General features: G+C 39.7%; 2 protein-coding genes across 2 annotated transcripts; both read right to left on the bottom strand.

The window, feature by feature from the left end:
- Positions 1-235: 235 nt before the first annotated feature.
- Positions 236-6717, bottom strand: LOC125498625 (uncharacterized). The gene is made up of 4 exons (XM_048646866.1): positions 6435-6717; positions 6176-6326; positions 5793-6082; positions 236-342 (listed from the first exon to the last, which is right to left on the bottom strand). The coding sequence occupies exons 1-4, from the start codon at positions 6715-6717 to the stop codon at positions 236-238; spliced, it is 831 nt and encodes a 276-aa protein (XP_048502823.1).
- A 3-nt stretch (positions 6718-6720) lies between these two features.
- LOC125498626 (uncharacterized) lies at positions 6721-7876 on the bottom strand. The gene is made up of 3 exons (XM_048646867.1): positions 7695-7876; positions 7033-7610; positions 6721-6908 (listed from the first exon to the last, which is right to left on the bottom strand). The coding sequence occupies exons 1-3, from the start codon at positions 7874-7876 to the stop codon at positions 6721-6723; spliced, it is 948 nt and encodes a 315-aa protein (XP_048502824.1).
- Between the last annotated feature and the right edge of the window lie 4495 nt (positions 7877-12371).

The following is a 12371-nucleotide window of genomic DNA, read 5'->3' as shown; positions in this document are numbered from 1 at the left end:
GTTTCTAGATGACCAACCGTCACTAGACGGTCAAGATTCTCTTGGATGACAGGGCCCCTACTCCCACCAGATAGACGAACGGCGGTTGAGGGCCTGTCTCGTCCTTTGGATGGCCTCTCATCGCCCATCGTATCTTCCACTTGTATATCGAAGCTTCTATTCCTGGCAACATTGGATGAGTGGCAATCAGTCATTGTTGTGTCTGCTCACAGACGGCGCCAAATGTTACGTAGCTTTACACTCGTAAATCAATACTACAATCCCCAAGAGTAGGTTCTAAACTAGGAGACTTGTGCAACAATGCCTGGACTCGAATCTCGAACCTGAGCTCTGCCTTGAAACCTGCAAAAAGAGACCCACCCTGGAGGTTTGGGTGGTATTCCCCCCTCCGAAGCTTAAGTCAGGTATCAGGGATATGAAGGAACTTTTAGAGAGAGAAAGTAGAGAGAGAGAGTATTTATGACAGAATAACAGTACTATGCTCTGAAAAAGTACCTTTTCCTTGATTTCAAGGACTATTTATAGTGTCTGAAATGATTGTTGTGCCTTGATATCACCCGAATTTGGGAACATCTGATTGGCTAAGCAGTAATGCTATGACATGTGGCAATTGCTGATTGGGGAGTACACCTCACCCTTTTACACAGAAATGTGCTTTACCTTTACTGGGCCTAAGTACAATTTTGGGTCATAAGAAGGGTTTTAGCACACCTTTTCCTAAAAAGTGTACTTTAGTCCATACAAGGTTATGACATATGTACTTTACCATAATAGGAGAGTGCCACTTATAGGGCTCTGATGGAGCGACGTGTCACATTTATAGCTGTTGACCCTTGAGTTTTGAAGATGACCTAACCACAAAAGACATAGTATATTTTATTTATGTTGTTGCAAGGTAATTCATGCTCGAGCTAAGAGAATACTTGATTGAAGATTAAAACGGAGAATTAATCAAGATCGAAATAAAGATGTTCGAGTGATGAAGATTCAAGCATGGAATGAAGATTAGAATACATTATGGTGTATTTATTATCTTCATGTTAAGGTTGAGTAAAAGCTTAATTAAGTTCATGGTGAATTCTCAAAGGAAATTGGTTCTGCTCCCATGATAGGAACAGACCTGGCACTATAGGAACAAAGTTAGGGAACAAGACTTAAAACTGATTTAGGAACTCCTAAGAGTCTCTAATGTTGTGCGCCTAAGTTAAATATGCGCCCAATATATTTGTTAGAGTTTTTAGGGTTGTTTTAACTAAGATCCACTATTTTAGGAATTTAGTTTAAGTTTGTTAGGAAAAGATTTTAAAAAGATTTTCTGATTTTAATGTAACCGATTTTGAAATCTTATCTTTTATCTTTTATATTTTATTTAAAAGATTTTGTTTTCAAAAAATAATATCTTTCCGGTTTTTCAAATGTTTCGGTTTTAAAATATAAAATTGTTTTTCGTTTTTAACAAAGATATTTTAAAAAGATATTTTTCCTAAAAACTAGCTAAAGTAAATAAATTATTTTATTTCCTAAAAACTGGATTACACGCCTAAAGCTACTGCTACACGATTTTTGTAGTTAGTGGATTTAGTGTCTTAGTTAATTATCCTTCAAGTATTTAATTAAATTAAATGAGTTTAATTATTCTTCAAGTTTTGTAAAACCATGTAATATGTTACTGCTTCCCTTATGGAGTGAAGTAGTGGATTAGTGGGATGTTTTACATGACATGGAATAATTAATTTAATTTAATTAATTAAAAATCATGGAGATCATGTGATAATGCTTTAATTAGTGGATATCATGTCTTGTCTAAATTGTCTATAAATAGGTGCCTAATTCATTTGAACAAAGTGTGTAACATCTCGTCCAAAACCAAGAAGACATAGCCTTAAGATAAGGAAAAGGTTATAGACAATGGCAACGGAAATTCAAAGAGACGGAGATGCCACTCTAAGGAGTAGAACAAAAACTAAAATAGAATAACCATCATAGGTATAAGTCAACTCCAGTACATATAATAAAAAGGGAAAATGAGGTCCCATACCCTCATCTCCAATAAGTCTCAAGAGTCATACAACCGCTAAAGTAAACCTCAAAATCATAGAGTAAACAAAACTAAGACAATAGAAAACCATAGTTCCAATACATAAGTCAAAACTAGAATTAGCTACTTAAACCAACTAAGTATCTAATCATAAGTCCAGATTTGAAATACTCATCCACAGAACACATACACCCCCGAGCCAGTCTAGAACCACTCTAAACAGCGTCACCATCTGCACAAAGATACAACAATTTCCACAATCAGTGGGGAGTAACTAGTAGTTCTCCCAGCTCAAATAGAAACAGATAAGAGCTTAAATAGTTAGAAACAACATCAGAAAACATAATACCCAAATACCAACTCGCTATAAGATACCAACGACAACCATGCAACAAATGCGGTCAACGTTGCAAACAAATGCAACAAATGCGGTCCACAAGCTCAAACATAACAGACCATACCGCCTGTGAGTAGACTCATTGGACCATGCCGCCCAAGGCCTACGTTGCATATTCGAGGAACCATACCGCCCTTTTCGAATAGTTATAATCTAAGGATCATACCTCCCGTAGTAACCAATGGACCATACCGCCCACGGTTTAGTAACCAAAGCCTAGGACCATACCGCCCTTAGGTTAACGAGCATAAATTCTAGGACCATACCGCCCTTAGCAATTCCACTCAAACTCCTTGAACCATACCGTTCATAGGATTTCCTGATGAAGACCTCTAGAACCATACCGTTCCTAGAGTTACTCTATCAACAACGTGCAATCATACAAGACAAGCACACATCAATCAAATCCAACCATCAATAAGAACAAGTTATGAGCGAAACTCAACCAATCATACCCAACAAGGTTCCAACATGAGTTTGCACAGCCAACACAAACAACCGGCACGTTCCAAGACTCAAAACCAAGAGTTACCCATCACATGAGGACACATACCCTTAACGCCCACACTTACACCAAACAACCTCGTAACGACCATGACTCACCAACAGCAACCCAACACCAACAACAACTCCATCAACATCAAAATGACAACAACAACAAGCACAATCCCCAACACCCACAACAACGACAATAACAACAACAACAATCTCCAATACCAACAATGACAATAACAACCAGAAAAAAACATCAATGACAACAGTAACGACAATAATAACAACAACCAACTCCAAACACCAACAACAACGATGATAACAATAACAACAATCTCTAATCGCCAAAACAACGACAATAAAAACAACAATAACAAATCCATCAACAAGACAACAACAATAATAACATGAAACTTTAACCATACAATCTTCTAAGTTCTTCCTAACATGATACTACGTTCTCTAACGCATTTCTAACAACCTAAGTTCAATATCTATACTCTACCGAATTAGAAAAACACTAGTTACCTTTTTCTTGGGAAGATTCACAAAAGAAAGGTTCCAAGTCCTCTAGAGATCTTGAGAAATATCACCACTTCCGCCTCCTATGATCACAATCGCAACGAACTCAATACGTGCTTGAAACCGGTGCAAATATGGCTCGAAAACAAGTAACAAAATCTGATTTTTGTGTGAGAAATTATGGATGAAGAACAAAAAGTTTTCCCCCTCCCTTTTCTTTAAAAGTGGCGTGTGAAATGAGGATGGCAAAGGGAGAGTTTTCTGATTTTTATTTTCAGAAATTAAGGTGAAGGGTTTGAGGTTTATGAGGTCTATTAAGGAGGAAAATGAAGAGATGACCTTTGGTTAACGCGACCTTACAAAAGGAACCTAGAAAGCTGTCTAAACTCTTCGTATAACATGGCTAAAAAAATCAGAATTTTCGGACCTCCTAAATAAATAATATAATGTACGAAGGCTATTACTAGTACAATGTACATTTTCCGGCATCACGTAAAACGTTCAAAAATAATATATATAAGTATATGTTTTCCAAACTAAAAATAATTATTACCAACGTAATATAAGTATACGCGTAATATACTATCACATTCTACACTCCGCACTCGCAAAAGTACTACATTGTCCGTTTTATAAGAACAATGCAAACAACTACATAATAAAAACTGAAAATAATAAATCTGAGATTATTATTTTTATACATATGAAAACCGAAAATATATTGTTCATATAAAATCATAATTAAAATCATAAACATGCTAATAACAATAAAATAATGTAAAAATTAATACTTTAATGGAATCTTAGAGAAGAAGAAAAGAAAACAACCACAACAAGGAGGCAAAGGCAGCGCCGAAACTGAATGACAGGAGTAAGGAGGCGGCGGCAGCAATGTCGTGGCTCAAGAAAATATTTGTGACGTTTCTTGTTCAACAAGAGACGTTACTTAGCGAAGAAGAAACGATCTTTGAGAGGAAAATATGAAGTCACGCACAAAGGAAGAGGAGAGAGAAAATGTCGAGTGAGAGGAGGAAGAAAATTATTAATGGCGTGATGTATATAAAATAATTGGGTGGGATAAAATAATTGGGTTTTAGGATATTTACATAAAGGCTAATCCTTTTAGGTTTAGGAAAAGAGATAAGATTTAAAAAGATTTGATGACTAATAAGATGATCAACTTAGGACTTTAATCATCAATAGGACTCTTTTCCTTTTTATCCTTTTAGCATTTCGATTCCATTAAACTTCTTTTTAAATAAATACTTTTAATACTTAAAGCTTTTATTAAGACATGCTTAAATAAAACATTTTCAATTTTATTAAGCTATGAAAATATTTTTAGTTGACTTTTAAAAATAGTCAACCCTTTTAAAAGTCAAATCATTTTCCAAACTCATTTGGATTTAAATATAACTACATAAATACTTTAATATATTTATGAAAATCCTTTAAAAATGTGGGGGATTACACCGGTGCAAATATGGCTCGAAAACAAGTAACAAAATCTGATTTTGTGTGAGAAAATATGGATGAAGAACAAAAAGTTTTTCCCCTCCCTTTTCTTTAAAAGTGGCGTGTGAAATGAGGATGGCAAAGGGAGAGTTTTCTGATTTTTATTTTCATAAATTAAGGTGAAGGGTTTGAGGTTTATGGGGTCTATTAAGGAGGAAAATGAAGAGATGACCTTTGGTTAACGCGACGTTACAAAAGGAACCTAGAAAGCTGTCCAAACTCTTCGTATAACATGGCTAAAGAGATCAGAATTTTCGGACCTCCCTAAATAAATAATATAATGTACGAAGGCTATTACTAGTACAATGTACATTTTCCGGCATCACGTAAAACGTTTAAAAATAATATATATAAGTATATGTTTTCCAAACTAAAAATTATTATTACCAACGTAATATAAATATACGCGTAATATACTATCACATTCTACACTCGGCACACGCAAAAGTACTACATTGTCCGTTTTATAAGAACAATGCAGACAACTATAAAATACGACTAACACAATGCCATATAAATAAGACGTACATTCTAAACTCTGCACCAAGTCAATTAAAATAATGTATGTGTAAAAAAAAAAAAAAAAAAAAATATATATATATATATATATATATATATATATATATATATATAATATATATATATATATATATATATATATATATACATAAATATATATACTTTTCGAAAAAAATTTAATAGAAATATAATTTATCACATCAGATAATAATAATTAGCACGCGAAAATTTCAGAGAAATTTCGGGGTGTTACAATCTCCCCTCCTTAAGAAAAAGTTCGTCCTCGAACTTAAAATAACAAGGAAATACCTGAGACAAAAAGCTCGGGATACTTGAGCCTCATCGACTCTTCCGTCTCCCAAGTGGCTTCCTCGTACTTTTGGCTTCTCCAAAGCACCTTAACCAAGGGTATCACCTTCCTTCTCAGGGCACGATTTTGACGGTCCAAGATCTGAACAGGTCGCTCCTCAAAAGTCATGTTCGGCTCAATAGAGACCGACTCTATAGGAATGACATGAGACGGATCGCTGCGATATCTCCACAACTGCGACACGTGGAACACATCGTGCACCCTCGACAACTCAGGGGGCATAGCCAATCTGTAAGCCACCTCCCCAATCCTCTCGAGAATCTCATAAGGGCCAACATACTTCGGGCTTAACTTGCCTTTTTGCCCAAATCTCGCCACTCACTTCATCGGAGACACCTTCAACAGCACCTTATCCCCAACGGTGAAAGAAATAGGCTTGCGACACAAGTCTGCATAAGACCTCTGCCTATCTTGAGCAGCCTTCATTCTAGCCTGAATCACCTTTACTTGCTCAACAGTATCTTGGATCAAGTCTGGTCCCAACACCAACGAGTCACTTATGTCGCTCCAACAAGTGGGACTACGACACTTACGCCCATACAAGGCCTCCTAAGGATCCCTCTGAATGCTAGCATGGTAACTGTTGTTGTAAGAGAACTCCACCAAGTTCAATGACTTCAACCAAGACTCTTGAAATTCCAAAGCACAAGCACGGAGCATATCCTCCAGAGTCTGAATAGTCCTCTTTGTTTGCCCATCCGTAGCATGGAAAGCGGTACTCAACTTCAACTTAGTACCAAATGCTTCTTGCAGAGCAACCCATAAATGAGACAAGAATCTAGGGTCACGGTCAGATACTATATCCTTCGGAACACCGTGCAATCGAATGATTTCATTAGCGTAGGCTTCCGCTAACTCTTCCATAGACTAAGTATTCTTCATCGGAATAAACCGAGCTACCTTAGTCAACCGGTCCACAATCACCCATAATGCGTTTTTACCACCAGCAGCTCTCGGAAGACCCATAACAAAGTCCATCGAGATAGAATCGAACTTCCACGCAGGAATTCGTAATGGTGTAGCAAACCACCCGGTCTTTGATGCTCGATCATAATCTTTTGACACATCAGACACCTAGCCACAAATTCGGCCACTTCCCTCTTCATGCAAGGCCACCAGAAATTAGCCTTGAGATCCTTGTAAAGCTTATCACCCCAGGATGAACTGAGTAGGGAGTACAATGAGCTTCCTCGAGAATCTTCTTCTTAAGCTCCAAGTCATTAGGCACACACCAACGACTCATAAACTTTAGACCTCCCTCGGAATCGACTTCGAAAATTTCGGCTCGGCCCTGAGCCTTAGCTTCACGGATCTTTTCCAACTTAGGATCATTCTTCTGCTTCTCTCGCAACTCTTGGAACAAGGCAGGCTCGGCACTCATAGCACAAAGAGTTTCCACCGAACCCCGAGGTACCACCTCGATTTCAAGCTTCCGAAATTCATCACATAAGTCCCTCGGCGGAACACTAACTGCATTAATAGAATGCTTCGACTTCCGACTGAGAGCATCCGCAACCACATTAGCTTTGCCCTCATGGTAATCAAGCTGCAGATCGTAATCCTTGATCAGCTCCAACCATCTTCTCTGCCTCATATTCAAATCTCTTTGAGTGAAGATATACTTGAGGCTTTTGTGGTCGGTAAACAACCTACACGAAACCCCATACAGATAGTGTCGCCAGATTTTAAGAGCGAACACCACAGCAACCAACTCCAAATCATGAGTAGGGTAGTTCTTTTCATGCACCTTCAACTGCCTGGATGCATACGCCACCACTTTTCCTTATTGCATAAGAACACAACCCAAACCAAGCTTCGATGCGTCACTATATACTTCAAACCCAACCCCTTCAGTAGGCAGGGTTAAAACAGGAGCGGTAGTGAGGCACTTCTTCATTTCTTGGAATGCTTTTTCACACTCTTCGGACCACAGGAACTTACTCTCCTTCTTCATCAATTTAGTCAACGGCTGAGCTGTCCTTGGAAAGAGCGGTTCATCTGGTCCATGAATACAGCAGGGCATTAGTCAAACCGAAGGGCATGACCACGAACTCATAGTGCCCATATCTTGTTCGGAAGGCGGTCTTAGGAATGTCCTCCTTCTTCACCGGAATCTGGTGATAACCTGACCTCAGATCTATCTTCGAAAATACTCCTGCACCCTTTAACTGGTCAAACAGATTCTCAATGCGGGGCAAGGGATACAGATTCTTGATAGTCACCTTGTTCAATTCCCGTTAATCGATGCAAAGCCGCATACTCCCATCTTTCTTTTTGACAAACAGCACAGGGGCACCCCACGGCGAGACACTTGCCCTAATAAATCCCTTATCAATCAATTCTTGCAACTGAGTCTTCAACTCTTGCAACTCAGCAGGCGCCATTCTATACGGGGCCTTTGACAAAGGAGCAGTACCAGGAGTCAAGTCAATGTTGAACTCAACTTCTCTTTCAGGAGGGATACCTGGTAGATCATCAGGAAACACGTCAAGATACTCACGGACAATAGGGATGTTCTCTAATTTCACCTCTCGGGTCAAATCTTTCACCATACAGAGGAACACTTGCTCCCCATTCTGACGGAGCCTTTGCATTTTGAGAGCAGAAACGATCTTTACTCCCTTCTTCAACACCACTCCACTATAGGAGATACGCTTGCCACATGGACTACGAAGAGTCACTTTTTGATCGCGGCAATGAATCTGAGCACGATACTTGAACAACCAGTCCATGCCCAAAATAACATCAAACTCGACCATGGAGAATGCCTTGAGATCGGCAGGCAGATCAATACCCAACACAGAGATAGGCACTCCATAATACTCGGCCAAACAAGGGTAGTTCTCACCAGAAGGTAGAGAAATAAGAGTTCGAATAGGAGAACTCGAAGTCAAATTAGCTTTCTTGGCAAACGAATTAGACACACAAGACACAGAAGCACCAGAATCAAACAACACAGAAGCAGGGACAGAATTAACAAGAAAGGTACCAGAGATGACGTCGGGATGAACATCGGAGTCAGAATGAGTCATACTGTAAACCCGATTCTTTGGCGGAGCAGAATGACTAGGAGGAACAGGGGGCTTAGCTGTAGCCCTCGGATTCTTGGGACACTCATAACTCTTGTGACCCGCCTCTTTACAATAGAAGCAAACAATAGCAGCACCCTCACAATCCTTTCCCGGATGTAAAGGCTTCTCACACCTCTGACACTTGGACGGATCAGAACCCTGCCTAGAACCGGAGCCTTGGTATCCACCACGGAAACTCGGCTCAAACCTCGGCTTCTTAGCCGGACCAGGAGCAACAGACGGAAAAGGCTTCCTCACAGATGCGGCCTTAACAGCTTCTTCCTCTCTCACTGATGCATGAACACTAAGGGTCATCTCATAAGCATCTTGAAAAGTGGTAACACCCGAACACAGCACCAGGGTCCTTACCCTCGGATTCATATTCTTTATATATCTCTTAACCCTCTTAGCTTCGGTGGGAATGACAGTACCAGCAAATTTAGACAACTCCGTGAAGCGGTCTGTGTACTTCTGGATGTCCATATTCCCTTGAGTTAGAGATAAAAATTCTTCCTGCTTTTGCCAGCGCAACTCATCAAGGTAAAATCTCTCTTTCAGCTTGGCGGAGAACTGAGTCCACCCAAAACCCGCTGTAGCCATACACACATCCTTCACCGTACTCCACCAATTATCCGCCTCTTTCTTCAGATAGTATGTCCCAATCGGTACCATCTCGTCAGCAGAGCAGTTTGTTGCCATGAAGAGCTTCTCCATCTCCCTTAACCAATTTTCCAGAGCCACAGGATCAGCAACACCATCATAAGTACGGGGCCTGTGACGGTCAAACCGGTCGAAAGCAGACTGCCCACTACCCGAAGAAACAGCTCTATTAGCCAAAGAGATGAAAGCATTTTCCAGGCTTACGTGATGACGACGCGCAGCTTCCTTTCTAGCGGCTAACTGTTGTCGTGGAGGCATACTACAAAACAGAAACTATCACATTAGTCTATCAAAATCACATAAGCAAGCATCAAATTGAAAACATAGTAACCAAAATGTTTCCCCATGTTTACTTCCTACCCAGGTAACTCTCATACACTCTAGACTTGAAATCTAAGACACTAGTTATCCTAGTCACAAGTCTACTCAACTTCTGGAAAAATAATAGCATCCTAAACAGAGCTTCTGGAACGTTTTGCTCTGATACCAACTGTAACATCCCGTCCAAAACCAAGAAGACATAGCCTTAAGATAAGGAAAAGGTTATAGAAATGGCAGCGGAAATTCAAAGAGACGGAGATGCCACTCTAAGGAGTAGAACAAAAACTAAAATAGAATAACCATCATAGGTAAAAGTCAACTCCAATACATATAATCAAAAGGGAAAATGAGGTCCCATACCCTCATCTCCAATAAGTCTCAAGAGTCATACGACCCAAAGTAAACCTCAAAATCATAGAGTAAACAAAACTAAGACAACTGAAAACCATAGTTCCAATACATAAGTCAAAACTAGAATTAGCTACTTAAACCAACTAAGTATCTAATCCTAAGTCCAGATTTGAAATACTCATCCACTAGGACAAGCTCCCTTTCTTCGCTCACACGGGGAACACACACACCCCCGAGCCAATCTAGAACCACTCTAAACAGCGTCACCATCTGCACAAAGATACAACAATTTCCACAATCAGTGGGGAGTAACTAGCAGTTCTCCCAGCTCAAATAGAAACAGATAAGAGCTTAAATAATTAGAAACAACATCAGAAACATAATACCAAATACCAACTCGCTATAAGATACCAACGACAACCATGTAACAAATGCGGTCAACGTTGCAAACAAATGCAACAAATGGGTCCACAATCTCAAACATAACAGACCATACCGCCTGTGAGTAGACTCATTGGACCATGCCCCAAGGCCTACGTTGCATATTCGAGGAACCATACCGCCCTTTTCGAATAGCTATAATCTACGGATCATACCACCCGTAGTAACCAATGGACCATACCGCCCACGGTTTAGTAACCAAAGCCTAGGACCATACCGCCCTTAGGTTAACGAGCATAAATTTCTAGGACCATACCGCCCTTAGCAATTCCACTCAAACTCCTTGAACCATACCGTTCATAGGATTTCCTAATGAAGACCTCTAGAACCATACCGTTCCTAGAGTTACTCTATAAACAACGTGCAATCATACAAGACAAGCACACATCAATCAAATTCAACCATCAATAAGCACAAGTTATGAGCGAAACTCAACCAATCATACCCAACAAGGTTCCAACATGAGTTTGCACAACCAACAACAACCGGCACGTTCCAAGACTCAAAACCAAAAACTACTCAAACATCCTTAGCATACTTACCTAAGACCAACCAAGCCAAGACACAAAAGCTGTAAACCAAAAACAAGAAATAAAGACACCACATCACGACCCAGGACAGACCACCCGTCGCGATGTGCGACAAGGTTCGCGGGTCGCGACTGGCAGCCGTCGCGAGTCGCGAGCAGCGCTCTTTCGTGGCTTGCGAGCTTCATTCGCTCGTCCACGGAACCCCTCCGAGGCTTACTCCAGCCATCCCCTTCTACTCCAGCCTCCCTTTACACCCACACTTACACCAAACAACCTCGTAACGACCATGACTCACCAACAATAACCCAACAACAACAACAACAACTCCATCAACAATAAAATGACAACAACAACAACAACCACAATCCCCAACACCCACAACAACGACAATAACAACAACAACAATCTCCAATACCAACAATGACAATAACAACCACAAAACAACATCAATGACAACAACAACGACAATAATAACAACAACAACCTTCAAACACCAACAACAACGATGATAACAATAACAACAATCTCTAATCGCCAAAACAACGACAATAAAAACAACAATAACAAATCCATCAACAAGACAACAACAATAACAACATGAAACTTTAACCATACAATCTTCTAAGTTCTTCCTAACATGATACTATGTTCTCTAATGCATTTCTAACAACCTAAGTTCAATATCTATACTCTACCAAACTAGAAAAACGCTAGTTACCTTTTTCTTGGGAAGATTCACAAAAGAAAGGTTCCAAGTCCTCTAGAGATCTTGAGAAATATCACCACTTCCGCCTCCTATGAACACAATCGCAACGAACTCAATACGTGCTTGAAACCGGTGCAAATATGGCTCGAAAACAAGTAACAAAATCTGATTTTTGTGTGAGAAAATATGGATGAAGAACAAAAAGTTTTTCCCCTTCCTTTTCTTTAAAAGTGGCGTGTGAAATGAGGATGGCAAAGGGAGAGTTTTCTGATTTTTATTTTCATAAATTAAGGTGAAGGGTTTGAGGTTTATGGGGTCTATTAAGGAGGAAAATGAAGAGATGACCTTTGGTTAACGCGACGTTACAAAAGGAACCTAGAAAGCTGTCCAAACTCTTCGTATAACATGGCTAAAAAAATCAGAATTTTCGGACCTCCC

Source organism: Beta vulgaris, chromosome 6 (assembly GCF_026745355.1).
Source record: "Beta vulgaris subsp. vulgaris cultivar EL10 chromosome 6, EL10.2, whole genome shotgun sequence".
NCBI lineage: Eukaryota > Viridiplantae > Streptophyta > Magnoliopsida > Caryophyllales > Amaranthaceae > Beta > Beta vulgaris.
This window is presented reverse-complemented; position numbering and strand designations above follow the sequence as displayed.

Coding starts and splice junctions, on each gene's coding strand:
- LOC125498625 (XM_048646866.1), bottom strand. CDS start 6,717: ATGGAAGAGTTAGCGGAAGCCTACGCTAATGAAATCATTCGATTGCAC. Junction 6,083..6,175: donor TTGAAGGTGTCTCCGATGAA/GTGAGTGGCGAG, acceptor GGTGGCTTACAG/ATTGGCTATGCCCCCTGAGT. Junction 343..5,792: donor TCCCGAGCTTTTTGTCTCAG/GTATTTCCTTGT, acceptor CTCTTTTTGCAG/GTTTCAAGGCAGAGCTCAGG.
- LOC125498626 (XM_048646867.1), bottom strand. CDS start 7,876: ATGCCCTGCTGTATTCATGGACCAGATGAACCGCTCTTTCCAAGGACA. Junction 7,611..7,694: donor CTGCCTACTGAAGGGGTTGG/GTTTGAAGTATA, acceptor GTATGCATCCAG/GCAGTTGAAGGTGCATGAAA. Junction 6,909..7,032: donor GATTCTCGAGGAAGCTCATT/GTACTCCCTACT, acceptor ATGTGTCAAAAG/ATTATGATCGAGCATCAAAG.